We start from the raw sequence: 24,116 nt of genomic DNA, 5'->3' as shown, positions 1-24,116 counted from the left end.
TTAAATTTGGCGTTTACCTTTCATGAAATTTTATTGTGTTTTTTATGATTTTAGTAATGTGGTTATGACCGTTTCTTGTCTTCTGTCGACGTGTGTTTGTGTGTCTGTTTGTTTGTGTGTCTCTGTGTGTCTGTCTGTTTGTGTGTCTGTTTGTTTTAGTCGTCCTTCCCACCTCTTACCACCCTGGCTTAAAATACTCCTCCCTCCCCACATCCTCCTCCCCGACATCCCTCCCTCCCCGACATCCTCCTCCCCCCATCCTCCTCCCCACATCCCTCCCTCCCCCCATCCTCCTCTCCCCACATCCCTCCCTCCCCCCACATCCTCCCTCCCACATCCCTCCTCCCCACATCCCTCCCTCCTCAACCTCCCTCCTCTCCTCAACCTCCTCCTCCCCCTCTTGTGGCTTAACTCTCTTCCTCAGGCCCCCCACTCTTGATGGGGCTAAGTGATGCCTCTGTTACGGCCTCTCCTCCTCAACCCCCCCCCAGGAAGGACTCCAGGCCCCGCAAGTGGAGGGGGCTGATTGAGGAGGACTGGGTGGAGATGGGGCTGGTGGAGATGGGGCTGGTGGAGATGGGGCTGGTGGAGATGGGGCTGGTGGAGAGGGGCTGGTGGAGGCTGATGGTGGGATTGGTGGAGAGGGGCTGATGGAGGGGATTGGTGGAGAGGGGGCTATGGAGGAGGATTGGTGGAGAGGGGGCTGGTGGAGGGGATTGGTGGAGAGGGGCTGTGGAGGAAGACTGGTGGAGAGGGGGCTGGAGGGGATTGGTGGAGAGGGGCTGATGGAGGAGGACTGGTGGAGGCGGTGGAGGGGGATTGGTGGAGAGGCTGATGGAGGAGGACTGGTGGAGAGGCTGGTGGAGAGGCTGATGGTGGAGGGGCTGGTGGAGGGCAGGGATGAACCGTGTGTGTGGAACGTTTATTGGTGTTAGGGAGAGGGAGGGATGGGGGGTGGACCATAACAGGAGGGGAGGTAATGGGATGGGGTGAGGGGAGAAGGGTGATTGGTGTGTGTGTGTGTGTGTGTCATGACCACCTCTCTTCTACTAGGGGTGCTGGAGATAATATTCTTAGAAAACATAAGTATTTCTGGGTGGCAGGTGGTGGTTGTGGTGATAGTGGTGATGGTAGTGGTGGTTATGGTGATGGTGGTGGCAGCTGTTGTTGGTGGTGGTGATGTGGTGATGGTAGTTGTGGTAGTGGCTATGGTGGTGGTGGTAGTGTGGTGGTAACGGCTGTGGTGGTGGTGGTAGTGGTTGTGGTAGCGGCTGGTGGTGGTGGTGGTAGGCTGTGGTGGTGGTGGTAGGCTGTGGTGTGGTGGTAGCGGCTGTGGTAGTGGTGGTAGTGGCTGTGATGGTGGTGGTAGCGGCTGTGGTGGTGGTGGTACTTTTGGTGGTGGTAGTGGTTGTGGTAGCATGGTGGTGGTGGTGGTACCCTGTGGTGGTGGGTAGTGGCTGTGGTGGTGGTGGTGGTAGCGTATTGTGGTAGTGGTATGCTGGATGGTGGTGGTAGCGTGTGGTGGTGGTGGTAGCGTGTTGGTGGTGGTAGAGGCTGTGGTGGTGGTGGTAGTGGTGGTGGTAGCGGCTTGTGGTGGTGGTAGTCGTGGTGGTGGTGGTAGTGTTGTAGTGGTGGTGGCCTGTGGTAGTGGTGGTATTGTAGTGGTGGTAGCGGCTGTGGGTGGTGGTAGCGGCTGTGGTGGTGGTGGTGGTATGGTGGTGGTGGTAGTGGTGGTGGTGGCTGTTGTTGGTGATGGTGATGTGGTGATGGTGATGGTGGTAGTGGCGATGGTGGTGGTGGTAGTGGTGGTGAAACAGCTGTGGTGTGGTGGTAGTGGTTGTGGTAGCGGCTGTGGGTGGTGGTGGTAGCGGCTGTGGTGGTGGTGGTAGTGGCTGTGGTGGTGGTGGTAGCGGCTGTGGTAGTGGTGGTAGTGGCTGTGATGGTGGTAGCGGCTGTGGTGGTGGTAGCGGCTGTGGTGATGGTGGTGGTGGCTGTGGTGGTAGTGGTAGCGGCTGTGGTGGTGGTGGTAGCGGCTGTGGTAGTGGTGGTAGCGGCTGTGGTGGTGGTGGTAGTGGTGGTGGTAGCGGCTGTGGTGGTGGTGGTAGCGGCTGTGGTGGTGGTGGTAGCGGCTGTGGTGGTGGTGGTGGCTGTGGTAGTGGTGGTAGCGGCTGTGGTGGTAGTGGTGGTGGTAGCGGCTGTGGTAGTGGCGGCTGTGCTGATGGTGGCGGCTGGCGGTGAGTTCCCGCCGCGTTCCCACTGTAAACATTGAGACATTTCTGCAAATATACTCACCATCTGTTTGTTCCGGAACTAAATGGTTTTATGTGCGCGTCCTCTGTGTGTGTGTGTGTGTGTGTGTGTGTGTGTGTGTGTGTGTGTGTGTGTGTGTGTGTGTGTGTGAGACGTGCTAAGCGGTGTTTTTTCATCCTGACCCACACGGTATGCAGGGCTGACAGTGGTGCAGGGCTGACAGTGTGGTGCAGGGGCTGACAGTGTGGGACAGGGGCTGACAGGTGGCAAGGGTTGACAGTGTGGTGCAGGGGCTGACAGTGTGGCAGAGCTGACAGTGGCAGGGGCTGACAGTGTGGTGCAGGAGCTACAGTGTGGTGCAGGAGCTGACAGTGTGGCAGGGGCTGACAGTGTGGGACAGGGTCTGACAGTGTGGTGCAGGGGCTGACAGTGTGGTGCAGGGGCTGACAGTGTGGTGCAGGGCTGACAGTGGGGCAGGGGCTGACAGTGTGGGGCAGGGGCTGACAGTGTGGTGCAGGGCTGACAGTGTGGGACAGGGGCTGATGGTGGCAGGGCTGACAGTGTGATGCAGGGCTGACAGTGCGGTGCAGGGGCTGACAGTGTGGTGCAGGGGCTGACAGTGTGGTGCAGGGGCTGACAGTGTGGTGCAGGGCGACAGTGGTGCAGGGCTGACAGTGCGGTGCAGGGCTGACAGTGTGGTGCAGGGCTGACAGTGTGGTGCAGGGCTGACAGTGTGGTGCAGGGGCTGACAGTGTGGTGTAGGGGCTGATAATGGTGCAGAGGCTGACAGTGTGACAGGCTGACAGTGTGGTGCAGGACAGTGTGGGACAGGGCTGACAGTGTGTGGGGGACAGTGTGGTGCAGGAGCTGACTGACTGTGTATGTGTTTGGTGAAACAATGACCACATTACCACCATCAGGAACCTCTCAAACAACTCTCTTACCACCCACACACTTGTTTTTACCTCTTGTTTATGTTGATGTAAACAACTATAAACAACTCAACTTTCCACTGGGAAGGTTGTGATGACTGTCTTTTCCTCCTCATATTGTTTACAGTTGTCAAGTGCATCAGCAAACAGAATCACTTTATTGTTTGCCGCCTTGTTTATTTGTTTACATTTTTTCAAGGTCAACAATTAGGTAAAATAATCCAATAAGTAAAATTAATAAGCAAATAAGCAAGAAAACAAAATAAATTACCAAAACAATCTAAACAATTAAGTAAGATAATCAAAACATACACACAGCCATTACTGCTAACATCATTTCATGTGATATTAATAAACAAGAAGATTATTATGTCCATTTACCTGTACGTGAAGCTCTTCTGCTCCACACACACATCAGTATGCAAATTAGATACCAAAAATATACCTTGAACTTTAATATTGTTGGGTTAGGTTAGGTTAGGTTAGGTTAGGTTAGGTTAGGTTAGGTTAGGTTAGGTTAGGTTAGGTCGATAGGAAAGCAAATTAATGGGGATGTCATCTCTCTCTCTCTCTCTCTCTCGTGTATGCAAATGTCAAGAACCAGTTCACACCTGTAGACACTGCTAGGATTCGTCATTGCTGTCATCTGATACTAATTAACGCTAGTCTGGAAAGATATTCCCTCAAAGTTCGATTGATAATGACACGTCAGTCTGTCTCTTGTGCCGACAGGTGTACGAGTCAGGTGATACGTTAATTACATTACACTGCCAGAACATTGTGTTTAATCATTGTGAATGAGGAAGATTTACACATAGGTAGATTAAATGTTTGTAAAAAAATAAGTTCGTCTTGGATCCGTTTAATGTGAGTGATTGTAAAGTGTCAGAGGTGTTAGAGTCAGGTTTATTGGGATCACAGGTAAGCATTGAGTTACCTGTGTGTTGAGGTTGTATTAACGCCAAGGTATACTTATAGGTGTATGTATGTGTGTGTGTGTGTGTGTGTGTGTGTGTGTGTGTGTGTGTGTGTGTACAGAGAGGAGAGAAGTTAAGACCTTACACCTGTGTTGATGGCCATGCTTACCTGTATTCTGGTGGTGGAGGGGGGCGTCCGTGGTGGTAGTGGTGGAGGGGGTGTCCGTGGTGGTGGTGGAGGGGTCGTCCGTGGTGGTAGTGGTGGAGGGGTCGTCCGTGGTGGTGGGAGGGGGCCGTCCGTGATGGTGGTGGAGGGGCGTCCGTGGTGGTGGTGGTGGAGGGGTCGTCCGTGGTGGTGGTGGAGGGTCGTCCGTGGTGGTGGTGGAGGGGGGCCGTCCGTGATGGTAGTGGTGGAGGGGTCGTCCGTGGTGGTGGTGGAGGGGTCGTCCGTGATGGTAGTGGTGGAGGGGTCGTCCGTGGGAGGGGTCGTTCGTGGTGGTGGGTGGTGGAGGGGTCGTCCGTGGTGGTGGTGGAGGGTCGTCCGTGATGGTGGTGGTGAGGGGTCGTCCGTGGTGGTAGTGGTGGAGGGGGTCCGTTATGGTAGTGGTGGGGTCGTCCGTGATGGTAGTGGTGGAGGGGTGTCTCTTTGGATTGTAGTCGATGGTGTGGTCCAGTGGTGGGTAGTCGATGATGTGGTCGATGGTGGTGGTCCGTGGTAGATGGTGTGGTCGACACGGGGTCTCAACACAGCGACGGGTATAAGTAAATATTATCCCAGCATTCCCTCCAAAGGTTCTCTCAGTGTATACAAACAGTGTCACTTACCTGTCAATACTCCTACCTGTGCAGTAATGACCCACACTTTTACTCCCTCTTCCTCCCTTCCACCTTCTTTCCTCCCTTTCTTCCTCTCCACCCTTTCCCCCATCTCCCATCTCCTCCTTCCCCTCTAGTGCCACCAAACGACCTATATTCCATACACTATATACACATCAAGAAAACGCCATTTTTGTGCAACATTTCGCTATAAAAATCTAAGAAGAAAAGGTCACAGTATATATACGGGTCATGAAGAAAAAAAAACGATAATATTTTAAGCTAAACATTAAAAAAAAAAAAGGTCATTTGTTTTATATTTATTGAAGTTCTAAAAAAAAAAATAAGAAAATGTCCAAGAACGATTGATAAATATTTGTGAATTATTGAACTGTGGTGATAAACAGAAGTACATTAATTTAGTGGTATTATTTTTACCTGTGTTCTGTTATCGGTAAAGGTGTGCTGTTATTAATGTGTTACGTGTTATGTTATTGAATTCGGTTTGTTGTTTGTGGTGGTGTAAAGTTGATAAGATTAGAATGTACAGGTATTGCTATTTTTATTATTATTATTATTATTATTATTATTATTATTATTATTATTATTATTATCATTATTATTATTGTTATTGCTATTATTATTATTACTATTATTATTCGGTAACAATGGCAAGTTATAATGGAGACTACAGCCTACAGTAATTACAGGTACATAAATTTCGTATTGTTGACGTTACACAAACAGCACTAATTAGTATGTGTGTCTGTTATTGCTACATAATATTGCATTTATGTTCTGTAAAGCTACGTGCAGATACAGGTAGAGATACAGGTACAGGTAGAGATACAGGTACAGGTAGAGATACAGGTAGAGATACAGGTACAGGTAGAGATACAGGTACAGGTAGAGATACAGGTACAGCTAAAGATACAGGTAGAGGTAGAGATACAGGTACAGGTAGAGACAGGTACCTCTCACAGTCCCAGCCAAGAACTATGCTGAGATGGTACGGCTCTTATTTATCCAGGTGTTGCATGTGTGTATATCCTGGCTATACATACATACATACATACATACATACATACATACATACATACATACATACATACATACAAAATAAAGACACTGAGTTGGTATAAAACATGCAAATGAATTAGTGTGTGTGTGTGTGTGTGTGTAGATCAAATATCAATACACACACACACACACACACACACACACACACAAATCACCAAGTATTCCAAACATTCACAAACAGTATACAAATATGTGAGCTTCATTGTTGTATAATTAAAATAGAAATATGTTTAACTAACGTGGAGCAGTAAAGCTGTCGGCAGGTAAGATAATTGGACACGTTGATTACATATTTAGGAGGTAATGTTGGTCTCTCTCTCTCTGGTGCCGCTGGGCTTAGCAAATTTTACACATTACATTAAATAAATAATTCTTTCCTGACCAGTTAATTGTATGAGCTATAATTACCTGTTCATGTGTTAATGGTGGTTAGGTTAGGTTAGGTTAGGTTAGCCTACTCTTCAGGTGAACAATTTAGTATTGATTATAACGAAGGTCGTCAAAAATTAACCCCCAGGACAGGTGACCCGACTAGGTTCTGAGGCTGATTAATTAATTAGCCAGGTAAGACGCAGGTGTAGGCGAGGCAGAATTAATATAATGAATAGATGATAAATAGATGTTGTATAATAGATAATAATAAAACTAGTAAAGAATAATTAAATTTTAAGTTGTGACTACCGACTCGAGACACAGTCAGTGTATTTGGGTTTGGTAAAGGGTTGTGGGTGGCAGGTGTGTGGGGTGACTGGTGTGTGGGGTGACTGGTGTGTGGGGGTGACTGGTGTGTGGGGGTGACTGGTGTGTGGGGGGTGGCAGGTGTGTGGGGTGACTGGTGTGTGGGGGTGACTGGTGTGTGGGGTGACTGGTGTGTGGGGGTGGCTGGTGTGTGGGGTGGCTGGTGTGGGGTGGCTGGTGTGTGGGGGTGACTGGTGTGTGGGGGTGACTGGTGTGTGGGGTGACTGGTGTGTGGGGGGACTGGTGTGTGGGGGGACTGGTGTGTGGGGGTGGCAGGTGTGTGGGGTGTGGCTGGTGTGTGGGTGGCTGGTGTGTGGGGTGACTGGTGTGTGGGGTGGCTGGTGTGTAGGTTAGGTTAGGTTATATGCTAAAAATATGCCAGGCAGTTAAAAATATTCCAGGCAGTTATGTTAATGTAATGTTAATATTTGTTGCATAATATATACTGTCTGGGTATTCTATTTGACCGCGGATTTATAACAAATAACACGGCGATATAGAGCGATAAATAGTGAGGGTTATATTAGCGATATATAGTGATAATAGTGATATGTAGGACGACAATAGCGATAAATAGCGATAATAACGATATATAGCGATAATAACGATATACTGTATAGCGATAATAACGATATATAAAACTGCAATAGCGATAAATACTCGTAGTTTAGGTCAGTCCAATTCGTTTGAGAGTCTAAAGTGAGGTTTGATCCCTGGAGGTTGACCTTGAGGGCAGTAACTCGAGTGTGAGGTCAAGGTGAAGGATGAATCATGTCCAGGTGGGGTCAGGGAGTAGAGCCGAGAGAGAGAGAGAGAGACCTGTGTTTTCTCTAGGCGTATGTATGTATGCATGTATGTATGTAGGTATGTAGGTAAGTAGTTTGTATGTATTTATGTATGTATGTATGAGGGTTATTCACATGATACAAGCTTGGCGTCGTTCATCCTGGGCCAATAAATATATAACTACTCCTGGGAAATAAAATCTTGCCTTGATAATATTTACTCTGTCTCAACTATATTCCTGTGACGGTACGGTGGTGAGAGAGTGAGAGTTGTCACACATAGGAAAACTCATCCTGCTAGCTTTATAATATCTGTTTGGTCAGGTCAGGTTAGGTCAGGTCAGGTCAGGTTAGGTCCACACAAGTCAGTCAGGCTACCACTGTCCTGACCCCTCCCCCCACTATGCATGACTGTGAATGGTCATTAACAGTCATGAGGGACCGTATGTATACATTGTCAGGACCCGAGTGGTCATGTAGACGTCATGTGCTTTTATGGTGATCAAACTGTGTGTGTGTGTGTGTGTGTGTGTGTGTGTGTGTGTGTGTGTGTGTGTGTGTGTGTGTGTGTGTGTGTGTGTGTGTGTGTGTGTGTGTGTGTGTGTGTGTGTGTTTTCTGCTCACCAACTTATTTTCCTTTTCCTTTCTCTCTCCAGCTGGGGGTGAGTGAGGAGACTGGTGGGGATGGTGGCGGCAGCCGGGTGCACAGGTAATCTTCAGTAATGAGGCCGCCCACCTACTGAAACTAATTCAATCTTGAAGCACACATTTCTGCCACACCGACCATGTATAGTGGTGCTATGGTGCATGGGGTGTATGTGGTGGTGGTAGTGGTGGTGGTGGTAGTGGTGCTATGGTGGTGGTGGTGGTGGTTGTAGTGGTGATGGTGATAATGATGATGTGTTGTGGTGCTGGTGGTGGTAGTGGTGGTAGTGGTGCTAGTAGTTATGCTTCCACTCAATTTGTTACTGATTGCGGTGCTGCTAGTAGGAGTGGTACTAGTAGCAGGGGTGGTGCTATTAGGAGTGGTGTTAGTAGAGTGGTTCTGCTAGTAGGAGTGGTTCTGCTAATGGTTTGAGTGGTTCTGCTAGTAGGAGTGGTTCTGCTAGTAGGAGTGGTTCTGGGTAGGAGGTGGTTCTGCTAGTAGGGAGTGGTTCTGCTAGTAGGAGTGGTTCTGCAGTAGGAGTGGTTCTGCTAGTAGGAGTGTTCTGCTAGTAGGAGTGGTTCTGCTAGTAGGAGTGGTTCTGCTAGTAGGAGTGGTTCTGCTAGTAGGAGTGGTTCTGCTAGTAGGAGTGGTTCTGCTAGTATGGTTCTGTAGTAGGAGTGGTTCTGCTAGTAGGAGTGGTTTGAGTAGGTGCTGCTAGTTGAGTGGTTCTGCTAGTAGGAGTGGTTCTGCTAGTAGGAGTGGTTCTATGACCCAGTTCTTATGTTCTGGCAGACAAGAGTGACAAAAAACTACCCGACAGCTGGTGTGTGTGTGTGTGTGTGTGTGTGTGTGTGTGTGTGTGTGTGTGTGGAGAAGATGAGGAGAGTTTGTCTTTGTTGAAATGTTGTCACGTGGATAAATGTTTTGTCTACTGGCTATTGTTTACTTGGGCAGTGTTTACAGTTGGGTGTATTTGTATTATTATTGTGTTTACAGTTGTTGATGTTTTGTTTACACTTGGATAATTTTTATTGTTTTGGTGTTTACAATTGGGATTTTTCAGGGGGTCTTGTTTACAGTTGATCTTTTTTCTTGTTTGTGTTTACAGTTGGGCATTTTTAGAGTCGAATTGTTTACATGTGGTCATTTTTAGTGTTGAAGTGTTTATAAGTTAATTTTTTTATAAGAAATGTTTAGTTATAAGAATTTTAGTGAGAAATGTTTACAGAAAAGCATTGATAGAACATTTATATTATTCGTGTGTTGTAAAAAAAATGTTTATTAATGAACATTGTCAGTGTGGGAAGTTTATTTGTTACAAAAATGTTTACAAATGTTTGAGTTCATTTTCTCAGGTGTTGATGTTCACAGCTATATAATGTATGGTAAATATTATGTTGTGAATTGTTAACATCTAGTGAAGGGTGTTTGGTTCATGTGGTAGTAGTAGTAGTAGTAGTAATAGTAGCAGTAGTAGTAGTAGTAGTAGTAATAAAACCATTCAATGTATAATATAAGCCCAATTTATAAAGCTTTTTCGTAATTAAAATCATTTATCATTACAAAAAGACTAATAACAATCATTACTCTTAATAAATGTCAGAAGTAATCTACATTTTTTTCCCACGAGCATTAAGTGTGAAGTAACCCGCAGGTAATCCTCACCTTGGAAAAAAACACTAATTAATGTATCTTAATTACACGGTGTTGGTAATTAGTACACAACACCTTTTATAAGACACCTGAGTATGATGTATGTCCCCACTACCTGTGCGCCCAAGGGAGTGTGTTGATTACCCGGCTACCTGTGCTTATTTACCTAGATACCTGTGCTTATTTACCTGGCTACCTGTGATGTTTACCTGAGCATTGTTGCGTTAGATTTCCTGAGTAATTATATTTTTGTGTGATTGTTTCGACTACCTGTGCTCTCTCTCTCTCTCTCTCTCTCTCTCTCTCTCTCTCTCTCTCTCTCTCTCTCTCTCTCTCCCATTACTTCCTCAACCCTCGCCTTCTCTACACCCACCGCTACCCCTTCCACGCCCTCCACGCCCCCTTCCATGCCTTCCACGCTCTCCACGCCCTCTTCCATGCCCTCCGCCCCTTCCATGCCTTCCCGCCCTCCACGCCCTCTTCCATGCCCTCCATACCCTCCAAGCCCTCCGCCCTCCACGCCCCTTCCCGCCCTCCACGCCCCTTCCACGCCCTCCACGCCCCCTTCCACGCCCTCCCCCCCTTCCACGCCCTCCACCCCTTCACGCCCTCCATGCCCTCCACGCCCCTTCCATGCCTTCCCTTCCGCCCTCCACCCCCCTTCCCGCCCTCCATGCCCTCTACGCCCCCTTCCCACCCTCCACCCCTACGCCCCTTCCCCTTCCACGCCCCTTGCACCCTCCATGCCCTCCCACTTGCCTTCCACGCCCTCCACCCCCCTACCATGCCTTCCACGCCCTCCGCCCCTTCCATGCCCTCCATACCCTCCACGCCCCTTCCACCCTCCATGCCCTCGCCCCCTTCCCGCCCTCCACGCCCTCGCCGCCACAACTCCACACAACTGCATAGGGGCTGGGTCACACCTCGGGGAAATTAGTGCTACTAACTTGATGATGAGTCTCTCTCTCTCTCTCTCTCTCTCTCTCTCTCTCTCTCTCTCTCTCTCTCTCTCTTTTTTCTCTCTCTTTTATTATACCTAGACAGTACAGGTATACAAACAATGGTATACATAAGTCAACCCCCCAATCAACACAAACCTAAATTTAATCTAACCATCAAATCACCTTTAAAACTATACTAAATGACCTCTAACCTTTTACCTTTTGACCTTGAATAGGGTGACCTTGGATGATACTAGATGACCCGGAATGATATTGGACAACACTGGATGACATTGGATGACCTGGAATGATATTGGACAACACTGGATGACATTGGATGACCTGGAATGACATTGGACAACACTGAATGACATTGGATGACCTTTTTTGACCCATTAACGACCAAATCACATTAAGGTCTTGAGAGGTTCATTCTGTGGGACTTGAAGGAGGAAGTTTGGAGTCAATAGCTTGGTAGTGAGGGTATTACAGGTGTAGGTGAGATAATTACAGGTAAAACAGGTAGGTGTTGATGGTGGTGGTGGTGGTGGTGTATGAGAGAGAAGAAGAGAGAGAGAGGTGGAAGCTAACAGAAAAAATAAACAGATTAACGGGAATAAGTTAACAGGAGAATAAACAGAGATAAACAGGGGACAAGATAACAGATGGTATTGCGTGGGGGAGTTTAAGCTCAGTAACGCCTGAAGCTTAGAAATACATAAACGATGCGTCTTAAGCTGGTACTGGAGAACTTTACTGTGCATTAACAGACTCTTACATGGGATTATGGGAGGTGTGGAGGGATAGTGGAAGAGAATGTGGGAAGGAAGAGGGAGAGAAGGAGACATTATTGGGAGGTGTTTGGGAGAGGGAGAGAAGGAGGTGGGGAGATGATGGAGGGGGGATAATGAGGTAGGAGGGGTAGAAGTGGAATGGGGAGGGGTGGGGTGGGGGATGGGGGAGGGTCCCTATGGGGTCGTATGGTCGTCCTGATACCATCTCTAGGACAGGTGTGTGTGCCTCCAGGTGTTGCCTTTTACCTGTGTTGATATAATTTCCTCTCTCTCCTCCTCTCTCACACATGGGGTTGAGTGCTTGTTATGTTGTTAGAGAAAGATGACTCCTAACTGGTGAAGTGTGATGCTGGCTTGTGGAGTCGACGAGGATAACGACTATATCAGAGAACAGCTGTTACGGTAGTTAAGAGGGTGATTGATAATGATGTGAGGGCAGTGTGTGTGTGTGTGTGTGTGTGTGTGTGTGTGTGTGTGTGTGGTCGTCACCTCCTCCCAACTTCTTGTCACGTGTATTGAAGGAAAAATTATTTACACACGCACACCTCCCCTCATCCTCCTCCTCCCTCATCCTCCTCCTCCCTCATCCTCCTCCTCCTCATCCTCCTCCTCCCTCATCCTCCTCCTCCTCATCCTCCTCCTCCTTCCTCCTCCTCCTCATCCTCCTCCTCTCATCCTCCTCCTCCCTCATCCTCCTCCCACCCTTATCCTCCTCCTCCTTATCCTCCTCCACCCTCATCCTCCTCCTCCCTCATCCTCCTCCTCCCTAATACATACATACAAAATCACACACCAATTATACACAGAATCATGCAATAGTACACAGACTCATACACTCACACACACAATATGATACACTAATACACACACACATTCATACACGCACGCACACAGTCATACAAAATAATCACGTGTTCTGATTATGCAAATTAGATTCAGGAGTAACTTGTTCTCTGAGGGGAAGAACTGGACTTGTCGTAACCCGGGTGTGGAGTGCTTGTAATGCTTGTGTTGTGTTTTTGCTTGTTGATTCCTGCTGTGTTAAGTGCTTGTAGTGCTTGTTAAATGGTGTGCTTGTAGTTCTTGTTAAGTAATGTGTTTGTTGTGTTTGTGTAGCTTCGTTAAGTTGCGTGCTTGTAGTTTTATCATTGAAGGAGTGCTTGTAGTCATGTTCTTGTCGCCTTGTGCTTGTAGTCTCGTGATTGTAGTCTTATACTTGTAGGAATGCTTGTGTAGCCTTTTACCTGAAGTGCCTATAGCCTCCTTGTGCCAAGTGCTTGTAGTGTGTGCTTGTGTATCTTTCATGGTAACCTCGTGCTTGTAAAAAGTGCTTGTAACCTCAACCACAAGTTGCTCCTCAAACATAATACAACGCGAAGGATAAAAAAAAGTATACTGTGTGTGTAGGCTTCTATGCCATCCATCAAGCAGACAGTCAAGTATACTATCTGTATATCTGAGAGAGAATTAAAGCTGCACACACACACACACACACACACACACACACACACACACACACACACACACATACAGTTCACATCTTCATTATTAAGAATTAGAATGTTTTAGTGTGTGTGTGTGTGTGTGTGTGTGTGTGTGTGTGTGTGTGTGTGTGTGTGTGTGTGTGTGTGTGTGTGTGCATTAGTTATTATTATTATTATTATTATTATTATTATTATTATTATTATTATTATTATTATTATTTATTATTATTATTGACTTAGAACTATAAATAACTTATGATAATATACTTTAAAATTATAATAAGACTTTGTAATCAGTATAGGCTTCATAATCCGTAAATAAGACTTTGTAATCAGTAATAAGGCTTCATAATCCGTAAATAAGACTTTGTAATCAGTAACACAAACACGAGTTGGGAAGGTTCGTGACGTCAGCTCGTCTAGGGTTCAATAACACAGTAAAACTCACTTTGTTGACGAGATGATGGGGGCTGTTAGTGTAATTATTTGATTATGTAAATGTTGCGTGTGTGTGTGTGTGTGTGTGTGTGTGTGTGTGTGTGTGTGTGTGTGTGTGTGTGTGTGTGTGTGTAATAATAATGAGTAGTGGTAGTAGCAGTTGTATTAGTAACAGTAAAATAATAATAATAATAATAATAATAATAATTACGATGGGCAACAAGTCATAAATATTGGGTTAGGTTAGGTTAGGTTAGGTTAGGTTAGGTTAGGTTGGGGCCTATTAAGACTGGGGCCCATTCGATATTTGGTCGGACTTGATTCATACACGTTTTTGGCCTTTCTTCTAATTTCTTATTTATCATCAGGGTCATCCAATGTCATCCAGAGTCATCCAATTTTATCTAGTATTGTCCAATATCATTCCAGGTCATCCAATGTCATCCAAGGTACTTTATGTCATTCAGGGTCATTCAATGTCTTGTCATTCAGGGTCATTTCATCCAAGGTACTTTATGTCATTCAGGGTCATCCAATGTCATCCAAGGTCATCCAAGTAACTCCACCACACTAATAAGGAAGGTTCAAGCTCCTCACCACCACACCTGTCCGTCTCAAGGTGTTCTCCCCAGGTGTGTTAAGTAGTGACACCTTGCTGCGATCTTGTAAGGCTGACACAATGTTAAAATCCTCCGAGTCTGTGTTGAAGCTCTGGCCAAAGGCTTTGTGACGTGTAACCTTACTGTAGCTTCTGAATTCTTGTTGCTGTAACCTGCCCTGATGTAACCTGTCCTGCTGTAACCTGCCCTGATGTAACCTGTCCTGCTGTAGCCTGCCCTGATGTAACCTGTCCTGCTGTAACCTGCCCTGATATAACCTGTCCTGCTGCCTGATGTAACCTGTCCTGCTGTAACCTGCCCTGATATAACCTGTCCTTCTGTAACCTGCTGTTTGGGCTGTAATTTCCGTAAAAGATCGTCGTGTTTTTTTGTTAAAGGTGACAAGTTTTCTCCTGAGGTGTAATTTCTGCTTTAGTGGTCCAGGTGTGTGTGTGTGTGTGTGTGTGTGTGTGTGTGTGTGTGTGTGTGTGTGTGTGTGTGTGTGTGAAATGTCCTAGGTCTATAATAATTAACCTGACGAGTGTTTAAAGAAGCACCTGGAGTGTTGACTTAGCTCACCTTACCTGCCGTGTGTACCTGTGCTATTTTTTATTATGGTACACCTTTTTTTAATTAGTAGATGTACCTGTTCATACTAAAAGACTTCAACACGAGACGAAAGGAATTTCATCAAAGGATTGGCATCACCTGAAGATTAATCACCCTATTGTTACCTGGGAGGACTGAGGGTTAGGTTAGGTTATGTTATGTTAGGCTAGGTTAGGTTATGTTATGTTATGTTAGGTTAGGTTAGGTTAGGTTAGGTTAGGCTTGGTTAGGTTAGGTTAGGTTATTTTTTAAGGTGAAATAAACTGAGGTGCTAATATTCAGGTGACCCAAAGACTATCGTATTGTGAGTAAAAGGCAATTATATGTCTTTTTAAACCTTGTATGTTTTATTTTACGTTGATTTAATTCTCCTAATACTTCTTACAAACATCAATAATCACCAAGATTACTTAATATTAATTGTGTTATTCTTCCGAGTTATTATCAGTAAAGGCAAACTACAAAGACCATTGTAAACACGATATCAAGAATCAAAGCTTGTCGTAAATATGTACCACTCATGTAAGGTGTTATCAGCAGGCTTCTTATTATGATAACATAACTCGTATCACCTACTAACAAGCGCTCAAGCCCTTCAGAAGCCTCCTCAACGTGGACCAATCATCTGGGAGACTCGTTAACACCAACACAACACCACGATCGAGTTCTTACACACGATCCAGACGAAGTTATACAAAGCGCGCCATTAAGACATCCAGTTTTTACCGCGCAAAAGTCGTCGGCGCGGGAAAAACTCTTCTTTTTTTCCTCCTTATTGAACCTCACCCCACCGAACCCGACCGAACCCCACCGAACTCAACCCGAACCCGACCCGAACCCCCACCCTATCCTACCTAATTAACGGTTCATTTATCCAGAAAGTACCTCTTTAACGACCCCATCATCACGAACTTTTTCTTCCACCTACACGGAGGAGGAGGTCGTCAAGCCAACACCGTGTCGTGAGGTTTAATCAACTGAACATATATGAAAGTCAATCGCTAGGAGGAGGAGGAGGAGGAGGCATCAGCTGACTATAGTAAACATTGCTTCTTCCCGCCAAAATAGTGTTGGACTAGACTGCCTGGCGCCTCGTATGTAAACAAACTATTCCTCCTCCCGATTGCTCTGTGTGTGTGGGTGTGTGTGTGTGTGTGTGTGTGTGTGTGTGTGTGTGTGTGTGTGTGTGTGTGTGTGTGTGTGTGTGTGTGTGTGTGACGAATTTATAATACGAGAAGATATTCTGTACATAAAACAAACGAAAGAAATGCATAACTACGGTTTTTAGTGAGATCAGGTTTTACACACACACACACACACACACACACACACACACAATAATGATAATCTTAATATATATATCTGCAGTGTTTAAGGTTACCAAAACATATTGACAATAAGGACTAGAATCCTCTCTCTCTCTCTCTCTCTCCTCTCTCTCTCTCTCTCTCAGACCTTGGGTGAGGAGACAGCCCTTGGGCCATCTAGTGAGTGAGGGAGGAGGGAGGTGAGTGTTGAGGAGAGGATGAGGAGATGAGATGGAGTGGTAGGAGAGTGAGGATGAGAAAAGGAAGGATGAGGGAAGGAGTAAGGAAGGACTCATATGTGTAAGTCAGATAGACTCATCATCAAGTGCTTTAACTCACTAACCTAACCTAACCTAACCTGCTGTATCTCACCTGTGTGTGTGCGTGTGCGTGTGTGTGCGTGCGGGAACTTGTCTTCAGAGTGCGAAAGTTTATATGGAAGGTGGTCGTGATTGTGTGCTGGGGAAGGAAGGAAGGAAGGAAGGAAGGAAGGAAGAAAGAAGAGATTGATGTTATGTTGTTTTTAGCCGTGTTCCTCTTCCTCCTTCACCAATTCTTCTTTTTCTTCTTCTTCCTCTTCTTCTTATGCCTTCTCTTTATTCCTCCTCCTCCTCTTCTTCTTGTTGTTATTACCCCTCTTCCTCCCCCTGTCTTCCTGGTTCAAAGAGAGAGAGAGAGAGAGGTGGAAATAATTATCAGGTTTACTGAGGCATATTATAACATGTCAGCGAGTATACTGTTATGTCCTGGCCTCAGATATACTGTTAATTTGTTATGTTATACCAGAATATACTGTTAATCTGTTATACTCATATTAGCGGGTATACCGTTCATCATGGCCACTACACTCACTCAAATTGGCCATCCACACCTGTCATGGCCACTACACTCCTCAAATGGCCAACCACACCTGTCATAGCACACACTCCCTCAAATAGCCAACCACCTGTCATGGCCACTAAATGCCTCAATGGCCATCACACCTGTCATGCCACTACACTTCCTCAAATGGCCCCACACCTGTCATGGCACTAAATGCCCTCAAATGGCCAACCACACCTGTCATGGCCACTAAATGCCCTCAAATGGCCAACCACACCTGTCAGGGCCACTACACCTCCCTCAAATGACCATCCACACCTGTCATGGCCACTAAATGCCCTCAAATGGCCAACCACACCTGTCAGGGGCCACTACACTCCCTCAAATGGCCATCCACACCTGTCATGGCCACTAAATGCCCTCAAATGGCCAACCACACCTGTCAGGGCCACTATATCGACCCAAAGTCATTCTCTGACACACCAATTCACTGCTTAACATAACGACTGGTGGTCTATTATGTAGGAGTAAATTAAATTAATGAATAAAATCACCAAGTTATTCATGAAGGGAAGTGTAGAATATCCCCGTGATTGAATGTACTTTAGTGTTGTGTTAAGTAGTGTGGAAGTAGTGGAGATGTCAAGGTATGTCGTTTATTGTTGGTAAGTAAAAAAAGAAAACAGGAAAAGGGGTAACTTAGGTAAATCTTTTGTGTCCGTGTGTGTGTCTCTCTCTCTCTCTCTCTCTCTCTCTCTCTCTCTCTCTCTCTCTCTCTCTCTCATTTTAAGATCGAGAGAGATGTGTAACAGATACTTGAATTCCATGACTTGAGAGACAGAGAGACAGAGATAAGAGAGACGGTAATGAAGATTGATGTTGTATGCAGAGGTGTGTGTGTGTGTGTGTGTGTGTGTGTGTGAAGATAATTTTTTGAGTGACTGTAACATCTAAAAGTAATTACGTATTATAATTTCCACAGGTATTCTTAATTAAATGTATTAGGTGATATATTAGACAGGTTTAATTATGCCATTGTATTTAATATATATAAAATGTATTGGCTTTACTGCCTTCACTCACTGCCTTTATTCACTGCCTTCATTCACTGCCTTCATTCACTGCCTTTATTCACTGCCTTCATTCACTGCCTTCACTCATTGCCTTCCTCACTGCCTTCACTCACTGCCTTCACTCCTGCCTTCATTCCTGCCTTCATTCACTGCCTTTACTCCTTCATTCTACCTTCACTCACTGCCTTCATTTACTGCCTTCATTCACTGCCTTCCTCACTTCCTCCTGCCTTCATTCACTACCTTCACTCACCTTCATTCACTGCCTTCATTTACTGCCTTCATTCACTACCTTCACTCCTGCCTTCATTTACCGCCTTCCTCCACTGCCTTCCTCACTGCCTTCCATTCACTGCCTTCATTCACCTGCCTTCATTCACTGCCTTCATTCTGCCCTTCATTCACTACTTTCACTCACTGCCTTCATTTTACTGCTCCACTCACCTGCCTTCACTCCTGCCTTCATTCCTGCCTTATTCTGCCTTCATTCACTGCCTTCATTCACTGTCTTCACTCACTGGTAATAACAGTTAGTTGGTTTCATTACACTGATAACTAAATATGAAAGCAGCAGTGATTACAGGTGTTTATGCAGGTAAACTTGTTATGGAAGATTACCTGTGTGTGTGTGTGTGTGTGTGTGTGTGTGTGTGTGTGTGTGTGTTGTGTGTGTGTGTGTGTGTGTGTGCGTGTGTGTGTGTTGTGCCTATCCGGTCATTTCTTCATCCTCCCCATCTCCCCACCGAACCCCATCCCCTATCCCTCCCCACCACCCCTCCCCATCTCCCCAGAGCCGCTCCCCACCCATCCCCACCCTTCATCCCTCTCCTCCCCACCCCTCCCCACCCACCTCCCCACCCCACCTCCTCTACCAACCTCCCAAACCTTCCTCTCCCCAACCTCCCCTCCTCTCCCCATCTAGTCTGGGGAGTTTTTCCGCATTATCCGGCCTTCTCCAGTGAGCGCGTCTGGGTGGGTCGCTCCGGTAACACGTGCATTAGGCCGGTCTAGGGCCAATTACAGTCCGCTTCCACTATTACAAATCGGATTAGAGGAAATTGGATTATTTAGTGTGTGTGTGTGTGTGTGTGTGTGTGTGTGTGTGTGTGTGTGTGTGTGTGTGTGTGTGTGTGTGTGTGTGTGTGTGTGTGTGTGTGTATGTGTGTGTGTAAAACTTTCTTTACCCTTCGTTATTTCCTTGGTCCGTTTTGTTCCTCTCTCTCTCTCTCTCTCTCTCTCTCTCTCTCTCTCTTTTTTTCTCTCTCTTTTCTCTCTCGTGTGTGTATGACGTCACAATATATACAGAGTCTAAGTAGTTATGGAAATATACACAAATTATTCATGCAAGGGAAGCTGTGGCCGCCTTCCTCTTCCTCCTCTTCCTCCTCCTCTTCTTCCTCTTCCTCCTCTTCCTCTCTTTCTCCTCCTCTTCTTCCTCTTCTTCATCTTCCTCTTCCTCCTCTTCCTCCTCTTCTTCCTCTTCTTCCTCCCATCCCTTCTAATCTCTCTCTCTCTCTGCAATTTTCTTCCTCTTCCTCCTCTTGCCATCATCTCTTCCATTCTATCTCCTCTCCATTGCTCTCTCTATCTCCTTCGTCTTCTCTTCTTTTTTCTTCTTCTTTTCCTTAACTCCTCTTCTCCTCCTCCCCTCCCTCCTCCTCCTCCTCCTCCCCTCTCTTATCTCCTCTCTTCCTCCTCTTGCTGGAGGCTGAGTAGGATCAATCACCTCACTGATTGCTTTCCTCTCCCTGTAGGCTGTGGATGTGCCTCTCTCTCTCTCTCTCTCTCTCTCTCTCTCTCTCTCTCTCTCTCTCTCTCTGAAGGTCTGGGTTTGAGGAAGTGTGTGTGTGTGTGTGTGTGTGTGTGTGTGTGTGTGTGTGTGTGTGTGTGTGTGTGTGTGTGTGTGTGTGTGTGTGTGTGTGTGTGTGTGTGTGTGTGTGGGTTTCAGTATTCGTGTACACATGTCTGAGGGTGTGTGTGTGTGTGTGTGTGTGTGTGTCAAGAGGGAGAGGGAGGAAAAATATATGTAATGGAAGGGCGGACACAGAGAGAGAGCCGCCCTTCAAGAGGATGGTATAACAGGTGGGGAGGTGTAGTAATGAAGAGAGGGAGGGAGAGAGGAGTAGTGAGGGAGAGAGAGAGGAGGGAGAAAAGGGAGTGTTAGGTTGAGATTGGAAGAGAGGAAAGATGAAGGGGGGTGAGTGAGGGAGGGAGGGAGAGTGAAGTGAGGGGAGAGGAGGGGTGAGGAAGGAATGGCGGATGAAGTTGGGAGAAAGACGGTGAGGAGAATGATGAGGATGTCATTCAGGAGGTGGGGGTAGGAGGAGACAAGAGGAGGAGAATAGATGAGAGAGAGAGAGAAGGAGAGATGAGAGATAAAATATTTGGTGAGAATTCAGAGTGAGAGAAGAGATAGGGTGTGGTGGTCATTCCCCATCCCTCTCCCCCTCCTCCATTCCTCACTCCTCCCATCCTACCCCCACCCTCATCCTCACTCCTCCTCCACCCCCTCATTCCCCATCCCTCACTCCCCACCCCATAAATCCTCCCCATCCACGCCTACCAGCAGCCCCCACATCCCCATTACCAGTATCCACCCCCATTATCACCCATACCACCCCATTATTGAACCTATCGCCCCTCCTCCTCCCATTTTCCGCCGTCCGTCCACCCCATTAACATAAGTGCCTTCCATTCCATTACCAGAAACACCCTCCCCACTTTTTTGTCACCTCCATTTCCCCATCTCAGGACCCACTTTTTCTAAACCTTCATTAAAACAACAGTACCCCTCCCCTCCCTCCGCCCCATTGCCCTCCCCTTCCCCATCACCCCCAGTCTCTCCCCCCATCCCCCTCCCTCCCCTCCCCCCTCCGCCCCATTGCCTCTCCCCCCCCCATACGCCCCAGTCTCCCCTCACCCCAGTCTCTCCCCCATCCCCCTCCCTCCCCCCTCCCTCCGCCCCATTGCCTCTTCCCCACACCCCCAGTCTCCCCTTCCTCCCTCCTCCCCCCATTGCCTCCCCTTCCCTCATAATTCTTGCCCTCTCCCCTTCCTCCTCCCTCCGCCCATTGCCTCTCCCCATACCCCAGTCTCCTCCCCCCTCCATTCCTCCATACCCCCCAGTCTCTCCCCTCATCCCCCCTTCCTCCCCCTCCTCACAGTGGTGTAGAGACAGACTGAGCAATCTTGGGTGATTTATATGTCAGAGTAAACAAATTGGCTTTCATCCCCTTCCTCTCCCTCCCCACTTCCTCTCCCTCCCCACTTCCTCTCCCTCCCCACTTCCTCTCCCCATCTCCGCCCTACCTCTCACCCATCCTTTGATTTTTCTTTCTCCCCCACTCCTACTTTCTCTCCCCACCCCATTTCTCACCTCCTCTCCCCAACCTATTTTTTTCCCTCACCCCATGTTTTTCTCCTTCCCTCCTCCTCCTCTTTCGTCTTCTCCCCTTCCCTCCTCCTTTCTCACCTCTTATTTTTTCTCCCCACCTCCTGCACCTCTCCACCACTCCCCCCTCCCCACCTCTTTTTTTCTCCCCACCTTCAGTTCTTCTCCACCACCTCCCTCATCTCTGTCTCCACTCTTTTCCCACTCTCCCCACCTTGCCTTCTCCCACCTCCTGTTCTCACCTTTTTTTTTTCTTCACCTCCCCTCCCCCACCAGCAGGCGTGCTCTAGGATCACTGCCTTTTCCGATTGGTCTAGCCTGCGGGGATTTTCATTTAAATGGGCGGATTTGAAGGGCGGGCTGAACACGTATTAGAGGCGGGTTGTTGGGAGGGGGGGGGGGGGTGGGGAGGGGGAGAGGGAGGGGGGGAGAGGGATGGAGGGGGGAGGGAAGGAAGTGGGGAGAGGGAGGGAGGTGGGGGAGAGAGGGAAGGAGGTAGGAAAGAGTGTGTGTGTAAAGGTGAGAGAATGAGGGTGAAGGAAGGTACGCTGAGAGAGAGAGAGAGAGAGAGAGAGAGAGAGAGAGAGAGAGAGAGGACCTAACCTGACCTAACCATTTGTCTACCATCGGCAAGTCCATCGTGTCCGGTAATTTGTTGTTTTCTGTTTATTGGACAGTGAACAGTGGTGAGGTCTGTCTTGATGATGATGTCACTGACTTCACTGTATCTTATCTGCCATCCTTTAGCTCTTGATGTATCACTGACTTCACTGTATCTTGTCTGCCATCCTTTAGTTGATGGCAGATGCTATAGACCTCACTTGACTGCCCTCACACTGCCACAAGAATACTCCTGTATGGTGTGGAGTATGAGCAGTGAGGTGAAGGAGGAGGAGGAGGAGGACTCTTGGGGGCTAGGTTAGTCCCCAAGGAAGACCCTCAGGGAGGAGAAGCACCCACTGGCTAGAAGGGATCCTGTGGAGGTGTTGGGGAGTCCTATGGAGGTGTTGGGGAGATATCCTACAACACAGTGGGTGGCGCCCTCAGCTCGCCCTGGGTCGTGCTCTCCTGCAGCAGTTGAGGAGACGGAAGGATCTTCATTACCATTTTATTGGACGCCATGCAGGAGGAGAGGCACGCAGGTAATGTGACCCAGAGACCCAACCGGATACCTCCACCTCTTACAGGGTCCAGAGTGTTCACTGTTCCCACTGAGGTACACGGCGGCGTGCTAATTGACTGACTGACTGACTGAACTGATATAATTTATACTTTAAAATACTATTTACATTACTTATATACACAGCCTTGTATATAAGCCTTTAGTAATGAAGTGACCCTACACCTGATGTATATTAGTATGGAATATGTATGATTATGTATTGAGGTTATATGTATACATTAAAATGGATTTGTATATTAGAGGACATTATTTTTTATGTATATGTCAAAACTAAAACTTATATGTATGTATGTATGTATGTATGTATGTATGTATGTATGTATGTATGTATGTATGTATGTATGTATGTATGTATGTATGTATGTATGTATGTAATGTTTATTTAGGAACAACTCTTAAAATTTATACATAGTTATACATAGTTAAGATATTCATAACAAACAATAAACCATAAAATCAATGTATAATCACAGGCAAACAAACACATCACACGTATACTTAATTGTTTGTTTGTTTAGACACTGGTGTATGTAAACAATGGCTGATTCTATAGTTTACTTTAATACTTATCACCTTCCCTCAGACTCTGTTTACATTACCTGTTTACCTTAATTATGTTTCAGGTATCTTACTCACCTATCTGTTTACCTTGTTTATCTTGTTTATGTTGTTTACTTGTTTGATTTGGTTTTACCTGTTTACCTCATGCGTATTTTTGCGTTATTACGTTATAAATCGTGCGTCATGCGTATTATGAACATTATGCTTATTTGCGTATATATATATATTATGCGTTATAAGCCACACGTCACCATACATATACCATGCGTATTACCACCATCAACATCTCACTTATTCGCGTATCTTAATGTGCGTAACAAGTCGTGCGTCATGCGTATAAACTCGTTATCCATCTGGTTTTCATGCGTATCAGAAGCGTAGTGTAAAAATTCTGATGCGTCATGGTCCGTCCGTTGCTGATCATGCGTTATGCGTATTATGAAGTAAATTTAGATGGAGGGATTAGTCAAGCTAGTAGGATTATGGCGTATTAACTCCGTCAGTTTATAGGTCAGTCAGTCAGTCAGTCAGTCAGTCAGGTTCTTCTCTCTCTCTCTCCCTCTTCCCCATCACTAAATCTTTTATTCTTTATTATTCCTCCCCATTTCCCCCCCATCTCATTTAATCCCCATCTCCCCATCTACTTCCTCCCCTCTCCCCTCCTAGACCTCCCCCCTCTCCTCTCCCCTCCCCTACCATTCCCCCCTCCCCTCCTTCTCTTCTCTCCCTCCTCTCTAGACCTTCTTCCTATCCTCTTCCCCTCTCCCGTACCATCCTCACTAGCCTCCCCCCTCCCCTCTCCCCCCTCCCCACCCCCCGAGGAGCAGGTGAGGCAGGTGGTCAGAGAGTACTACTAGGAGTCAGTTTACGGTGAGGGGGAAACTGAGGGGAAACTGAGGAGGAGAGACAACGAGGGGAGATGAGAGAGGCACTAAAGGATCTAAGGGGAGACACTAAAGAGAGGGGAGAGTAAGGATTGAAGGAGGAGGGACTGAGGGAAGGGGGGGGAGTGAGGGGAAAGGGGGTGGTAAGGAAGGGGAGAGGTGGGAAGAGAGAAGAAAAGGAGGGAATGTAAGGTAGAAATCTCTCTCTCACTC

At 46.8% G+C, this 24,116-nt stretch overlaps 1 protein-coding gene across 1 annotated transcript; it reads right to left on the bottom strand.

Annotated features, from left to right (window-relative positions):
* Positions 1–2,596: 2,596 nt before the first annotated feature.
* On the bottom strand, positions 2,597–10,274 carry LOC121875809 (coiled-coil domain-containing protein 86-like). Its single transcript, XM_042380502.1, has 2 exons — positions 10,161–10,274; positions 2,597–3,049 (listed from the first exon to the last, which is right to left on the bottom strand). The coding sequence occupies exons 1-2, from the start codon at positions 10,272–10,274 to the stop codon at positions 2,597–2,599; spliced, it is 567 nt and encodes a 188-aa protein (XP_042236436.1).
* Positions 10,275–24,116: the final 13,842 nt, after the last annotated feature.

This window comes from Homarus americanus, unplaced genomic scaffold (assembly GCF_018991925.1).
Source record: "Homarus americanus isolate GMGI-L3 unplaced genomic scaffold, GMGI_Hamer_2.0 scaffold15966, whole genome shotgun sequence".
In the NCBI taxonomy this organism is placed as follows: Eukaryota; Metazoa; Arthropoda; class Malacostraca; order Decapoda; family Nephropidae; genus Homarus; species Homarus americanus.
Note: the sequence above shows the minus strand (reverse complement) of the source record. Positions and strands in the feature narration are given on the sequence as shown.